Source organism: Neopelma chrysocephalum, unplaced genomic scaffold (genome assembly GCF_003984885.1).
Source record: "Neopelma chrysocephalum unplaced genomic scaffold, ASM398488v2 Primary Assembly neopelma1_67639, whole genome shotgun sequence".
Taxonomy (NCBI): domain Eukaryota; kingdom Metazoa; phylum Chordata; class Aves; order Passeriformes; family Pipridae; genus Neopelma; species Neopelma chrysocephalum.
The window spans coordinates 1-7,018 of NW_020907844.1; the positions used below are offsets into that span (position 1 = coordinate 1).

A 7,018-nucleotide genomic window follows, 5' to 3' on the forward strand; every position below is an offset into this window, starting at 1 on the left:
CCTGCTGCTGCTCTGGCCTTGCAGGCTGCACACACCCCTCCTGCTTTGCCACCCCCCTCCCAACAGCATTTCTAGACCCTCCCTGATGTCTCTGCACCAGCTCTGGCTGTTCCCTGGAACACAAAGTCATGCCATCACCCTCTTAGTGACCTCTGTCAGCATAAAGTTCCTCTTTGAATAACATTCCTTTTTCCTCACCTTCAGTCTGAACCTTCCAAGCTGCACTTTAGGGGTTTCTTTTTCTTTCCAGCACCAAGAAAAGCTCCATCCTGTCAGATCTCCTCTAGACCCTCTCAAGTTCTTCCTCATTCCTCCAGAATGGGGAACCTCACAGACAGGCAGTCCAGTCCAGATGTGGTGACCTCAGGGCTGAGTCCAGGGGGGTGACAACTCCCTTATCTGAGTGGCCACATTCCCCCCAAGGCAGCCCCAAGTGCAGTTGGCCTTAAATCAAGGGACCATTCTGATTCTTTGTAATGTTACGGAATCAAGTGGCACCTTGACACTGCAGGGCCTCATGGAACCAAAGGAATGCAGGGGCACTGTGGAATCTCATGGAACCAAGGGCCCATTGTGACATGTGGGGTCTCTTTGGAACAAAAGGAACCCTGAGACATTTCAGAACCTCCTGGAACCAAGTGGCCACTGTGCCTCCCCAGAACTCCATGGAATCAAGCAGAGCTGCTGCTTCCCCCCCCCGCCGCCGCACAGACCGGAGTCGCCGGCTCTGCCCCGCTTGGACACCTCTGGAGTCAGCGAGTTCTTGGGCAGCACAACTTGTCTCAGACCAGAGAGTTTCCCAGATTTTGCTTTGCCCCCTCTTTCCCCTGGTTTTCTTTTTTGTTCTTTGTTCATTGAGGGGGAAAAGAGGGAAGGGAGGCACGTGTTGATCCCTGTTTTTATCTGTTTACAAAAGGGAGTTGGGTCGGGATGGGAGAGAGGAGGCAATTTCTCTCTCTGCTGTTGCTTTGAACTGTTTTCTTGGTATTGTTGTTTTTGTTGCTATATTTCTTGTCAGTAAACTCTTATTTTATTCACTTATCCCTCCTTGTATTTTGTCTCCCTGTATTGGTGGGGAATAAAAGGGGAGTGAGTTCATTTTATTGGAGTTCCCGCCCCAATATGTGTCTTTAAAGCAGGACAGGTTGCTCAAGGGCTCCCTGAAATCTGGAATCATCCACAAAGGACTTGAAAATACATTTTGTCACATTTTACAGAGAGTTCAGTAATAAAGATGTTCCATAGTGGTGTTCAAGGGCTGTTCACTGAGGGATTTCATCAGGAAGTTGTTGCCAAGAAGAATTTGTACCATGGGTTTTATTGGACACTCTTCATTCAGCCAACTTCCCACCCACCACATCTTCCACTTTTTCAGTCCAGCTCTCCCCAGTCTGGCCATAAGGAGACCACAGGACACCATGTCAAGGACCTTGATAAAGTCTGGGCACAAAACATCCTCTTCTTTTCTCTCCCACAGGAGTTCTGCAATCCCCGCTTTGTCCTTCCCATGCCTGGCAATGGCTGCAGGAGGACTTGTCAGATCCCCTTCCCTGCAGAACCTGAGCAGTCTGGAACTCTCCCAACCCTCCTTGGTGCCCTGTTTGCAGACTGCTTCCATGTCTGCCTTTGCCAAGGCCCCAGGAAGCTCTGGGATGGCTCTGGCCTTTCCAAGGGTTTGGGAGAGGTCTCCCAGTGACACCGCCCAGCCTTCTCACTATCCTGGACACCAAAACCTTTTCCATATCCCACACTTCCAGAGGAGTGCCCAGGACACCACACACAGTTGTCCTGGTGGTTCTGGAGAATTAGAAGGGATTTCTTCCTCCAGGCCAACCCCTCCAATTGGATTTGAATGCAGCTGCAAGGTTTCCTCAGCATTTTCCCTGGTGCCTCCCTGCCCTGAAGGTTTCTGGTCATCAGACTGGAGCTGAGGGGGTTGGGCAGGTGCCTGAGGAGGGTGTAGAACAAGGGCTGTGTCCAACTCTGCCAGGAGGGCTGTGCTGGGCAAGGCTGAGGAGGCTGCAGAAAACAGTGGCCCTGGGGAGGTGAGAGGAGCAGGGGGAGAGACCCTGTGCCTGCCCATGCTGGGCAGAAGCTGCCCCAGGATGGCAACTCTGAAGCATTCACAGGATGTCCCTGTGAACAGCAGGGGAAGATTGGATCTGAAAATGGAACCTGGAAAGCAGAGAGCAGGAGTGTCATGGTGTCACTGCAGGAGAGTTGCAGCCCTGGAGCAAGGTCACAGAAGAAGTGACCCAGTTCATCAGGGTCACAACAAGTGTCTGGGACAAGCAGGAAATGGTGACAGTTGATGACAGAAAGGCCCTGAGCCAGGGTGCAGCTTTGCTGGAAACAACCCTTCCAGTCCATGGGTCCTGCAGAGAGCAGGGCTGGCAAACAATCCAGTGCTGGTCATGGGATGAGGCCACTGCAGGAAACACTCTGTATGTGCAAAAGGTGCAGGAAATGGCAGTGACAGTGCTGGAGGCAGAGACTGTGCTGTCCCCAGTCAGGGGTCACTCAGGGTGGTGGAGCTGTAGCAGCACCACATACCTTTTAGGGAAAACTCCACTGATGATATCTTACTGTCCTAGTCCCTTCTATCAATGGATATATTTGGCTCAACTTTAAATTCTTTATCTCCTTTGGCTTCTTCATGTCCCCTCTCCCCTACTTGGAGTCCTGTGAGTGAGAGCATTTCTTTCTCTGCTTGGTGCTCACTGAAGCTGTGCAGGCAGCTCAGAGGGTGACCCATGGAGCTGTGGGTGCCTCTGGCTGCATCCCAGTGCCCAGCTGTGCTCTGTGCTTTGGGAAAGGGCAGAAGTGCCTCTGCTGGAGGGCAGTGCTGCTCCTGCCTGCAGAGCCCTTCCTGCCTGCACAGGGGCAATGCTGCCCAGCTGGGCTGCTTTTCTGCTGGGCAGGGAAAGGGATGGGCAAGAAGGCAGGGCAGGGATGGAGCAGCCATACTGAGGTGTCCTCAGTGGAAAGCAAACGTGGACTTCTGACTTGGTCCCTTGATGTCCCTCCATGGAGGGACAACCAACCTCTTGCAGGTGGGGTGAGAGGCCAGGGCTGGGAATGGGGGTTGCCGGGGCTGCTCTGTGACAGTGACCCTGGGGCACCTTCCCAGGCTGTCCCTGGAACAAAGACACAGCCCAGCCCCTGCTCTGCTGGTCCCTCGGGTCTGTGCCAGGAGCTCTGGCTGTGCCAGGACACTGCTGCGGGCCCCCACCCTGCACACTCCCACTCCCAGCTGGGCACTGGCATTTGCTTTGCCAGGGCATTCCTGGAGCACATTGCTAACAGTGACTGTGGAGGAAGAGCCTGAAGCCTTCCTGCCCTGCCCTCAGGAGATGCCCTTGGCTGATGGAGTTGCTGGTGTGGAGCCCAGCTCTGTGCCAGCAATGCCAGGGACTGCCCCTGCCTGTGATCCCAGCATGGACACGCAGCAGGACTGTGCCCAAGCTGCCAGAGCACTCAGGCTTTGCACCCACAGCAGGGCTGAGGACAGTGTGGAGCTGGAAAGAGCAGATGTGGAAGGAGCAAGTGCCCTTGTCCCTGGCTGTGCTGCTGTGCTGGGAGTCTCTTCCCTCCAGCTCTGCTCACAGGCACTGCCCCTGCAGCTCCAGAGAAGGGCTGAGGAAGCATCTTGGACACATGAGTCAAGGCAGGGTACTTTATTCTACTCAAATGTACAGAGAACAAGCCTTTTAAAAGCCTTTGGAATAGAGAAGGATGGTAGATAATAATATAGAAATTTATGAGCAATGCCACTGATTTTTTGATAACATTTATAAATGTAGAAAAAGAATAAGAAAACGCACCACCAAAAAAAAAGAACAAATAGGAGGAAAAAAGCTCAGACTGTAGTTACCTTCTACATATGCTGCAGAAGAAAAGACACACTTTATTATTGCCTCTAAATTCAGCCATCATTTTCCTCAAAGAGTCCTTGAGCTCCTGGTTCCTGAGGCTGTAGATGAGGGGGTTCAGTGCTGGAGGCACCACCGAGTACAGAACTGACAGGGCCAGATCCAGGGATGGGGAGGAGATAGAGGGGGGCTTCAGGTGGGAAAACATGCCAGTGCTGAGGAACAGGGAGACCACAGCCAGGTGAGGGAGGCACGTGGAAAAGGCTTTGTGCCGTCCCTGCTCCGAGGGGATCCTCAGCACAGCCCTGAAGATCTGCACATAGGAGAAAACAATGAAAACAAAACAACCAAACCCTAAACAGCAACTAACCACAAGAAGCCAAACTTCCCTGAGGTTGGAGAGTGAGCAGGAGAGCTTGAGGATGTGTGGGATCTCACAGAAGAACTGGCCCAGGGCATTGCCCTGGCACAGGGGCAGGGAAAATGTATTGGCTGTGTGCAGCAGAGAATAGACAAACACAGTGGCCCAGGCAGCTGCTGCCATGTGGGCACAGGCTCTGCTGCCCAGGAGGGTCCCGTAGTGCAGGGGTTTGCAGATGGCAACGTAGCGGTCGTAGCACATGATGGTGAGGAGGGAAAGCTCTGCTGACATAAAAAAGGTAAAGAAAAAGAGCTGTGCAGCACATCCCGTGTAGGAGATGGTTGTGGCGCCCCAGAGGGAATTGTGCATGGCTTTGGGGACAGTGGTGCAGATGCAGCCCAGGTCTGTGAGGGAGAGGTTGAGCAGGAAGAAGCCCATGGGGGTGTGCAGGTGGTGGTCGCAGGCTACGGTGCTGAGGATGAGGCCGTTGGCCAGGAGGGCAGCCAGGCAGATGCCCAGGAAGAGCCAGAAGTGCAGGAGCTGCAGCTCCCGCCTGTCTGCGAATGCCAGGAGGAGAAAGTGGGTGAGGGAGCTGCTGTTGGACATTCGTTGCCTCTAGATGTGGGGCCCTGTTCAAGGAGGAAATAACAGTGAAAATTTAGGGCACAACATCCTGAGAAAAATCAAAGCCGCTTTCCAACACCCCTCTCACTGCTCCATTGGTTTTCCTTTTCTGGGAGTCTCTCCTTCAGCTCCATGACTGGAGCCCTAGTTGGGGCTCACTACATCTTCCATGAGGAGCAGACCCTCTGCCCACTGGCTGTGAGGGGTCAGCCCTGCTCTGCACCGGTGGGGTCATGGGCATGGTGGGCACAGGGGCCCATCCTGGTGTTCAACTGTGTCAGATGAAACTGCTCCCACTGCAAAAAGACTTGTCAGCATCTGCACTCCCAGAAGAACCAAGAGAGCAGAAGGCAGTTTCAGAAGTTTGGGTTTGTTTTTTTTTAAAACTCCCCTCATCTCTCCTGAGGAGTGTTCCTGGATGTCAGAACCCCTCAGCACTTCTGATGCACTCAGGGAGAACAGAGCAGGACCTGCCAGGCAGGAGGATTGTCTGGGGCTTAGTGCAGAGTGAGGGGAGCTGGTCTGTCCCTCTCTCTTGTTCCCAACTGCCCTGCCTTTGCTCCTTCCGGAGATGGAGATTGATCACACTCCCATTTGGGTCTGAAAAGCCCCCAGACACTGTTGAGAGCAGAGGGATCCATCCCAGACCCCTCAAGGTCTCAGCCTGTCTCAAGGGCTCAGCACCCCACTTGGAGCCAAGGACACCTGTGGCTCATCTCCCCAACCCAACAGCATCTCCTGGCCTGGCCACAGCATCTCTGCCCCTCTCCACTGGGGCTTTCAGAGAACACAGCTGTGCTGGGAGGATGGTTTGCATTCTCGAGGGCAGTTTCCAGCTTGGAAGGACACCTCAGAAAAGAGCCAAGTGTCCTAATGACAGGGCCTGATTGAGGGAAAAAGAGCTCCTGACCCAGGCCCGCAGACTTCACTGCCCACAGCCCCACAGGGCAGAGGACAAGTGGAATGTCTCATTCCCAGGGACACACCTGCCATAGAGGAATCCCAGGATCAGTGTTGGACTGTGTAGCTTGAACTGACCTCCCCAGTGAGCCTGACTGAGAGAAGGAGGGAACAACCTCAGGACCACAGGCAAGCTGAGAACCAAGGAAATGCACAGGGAGGGTCCAGCTGGGAGAGGCCAGGGCAGAGCCCACTGGGCATTCAGGACAGCATCACCCTGAGCCAGCTGTGCCACCTCCCAGACACCAACAGTGCCAGCAAGTTGTTCTCAGCCCTGGGAAGCTCCTCAGAGTTCCTCTGCAACTCAAACTACCGGGCATGTGGCTTGAGAGCTTGAGAGAAATCCCTCCTTGGACCTTCCCCTTGAAGGATCCCCTGGAAAATATCCTGGGGTGTTCTGGTTCTGTGAGCAGCCCTGACCCATGAAACTCTCACTTGATAGCAGAAGAAACCTGCTCTGTCCTGCCAGGCTTTGCTCTTTCCACCCCCAGCCTCTGCCCAGCCCTGAGGGAGCTCCCCAGCCCGGCTGAGAGCTGCCCCTGGCAGTGGCAGAGCTCCTGCCCCGGCACAGCCCTGGGCTGCAGGACCCTGCTCTGCAGGATAGCTTGGGGCAGCCTGGGTGGCACAGCCCGGCTTCACAACCCTGCAGCCATCCCTGGGAGAAGGGAACCCTTCTGGGATGTGCCTGGGATGGTGCAGCAGGCAGTGGGATGTGCCAGCATTAGGAGATCTTTGCACCAACTGCAGACACATTGCCTTTCATGCTGACTCACCATGAGAAAGCCTGGAAAGATTCCTCCTGCAGTGGATCTTCCTCTCGACTTCCCTCCCAGCCCAGGCTGTGTGTAACCTCTGTCTGCCTTGCTTTTGTGCCCTGGGTGCTGCAGGCAGTGCCCTCAGCCCTGCTGGGCTGTGCAGAGGAGCTGCTCACCAGCAGAGCTGTGTCTTTGAAGCTCTTCTTGCTTGCCAGGAGCTCCCTGTGTGCCAGGAGCCCGGCCCAGCTCAGCAGCACAGCAACAGCCCCAGGCATTTCATGACCCTCTGGGGGGTTGATATTGTTTACCTGAGACTCAGTCCCTGAGAGGAAGTTCAAACAACTTTTCAGGAAGTCAAAGTGAGATTGAAACACTAAAGTTTCTTGTACTGCTAATAAGTCTCACTGAGGGACACAACTGAGAACGTGTCCCCAGGTTCCAGTTAG

At 54.3% G+C, this 7,018-nt stretch overlaps 1 protein-coding gene across 1 annotated transcript; it reads right to left on the bottom strand.

Annotated features, from left to right (window-relative positions):
- Positions 1-3,917: 3,917 nt before the first annotated feature.
- LOC113979294 (olfactory receptor 14J1-like) lies at positions 3,918-5,177 on the bottom strand (the record flags this gene model as incomplete). The annotated part of the gene is made up of 1 exon (XM_027706734.1): positions 3,918-5,177. A coding segment is annotated over exon 1 (922 nt), but the record flags the coding sequence as incomplete, so codon positions are not given.
- Between the last annotated feature and the right edge of the window lie 1,841 nt (positions 5,178-7,018).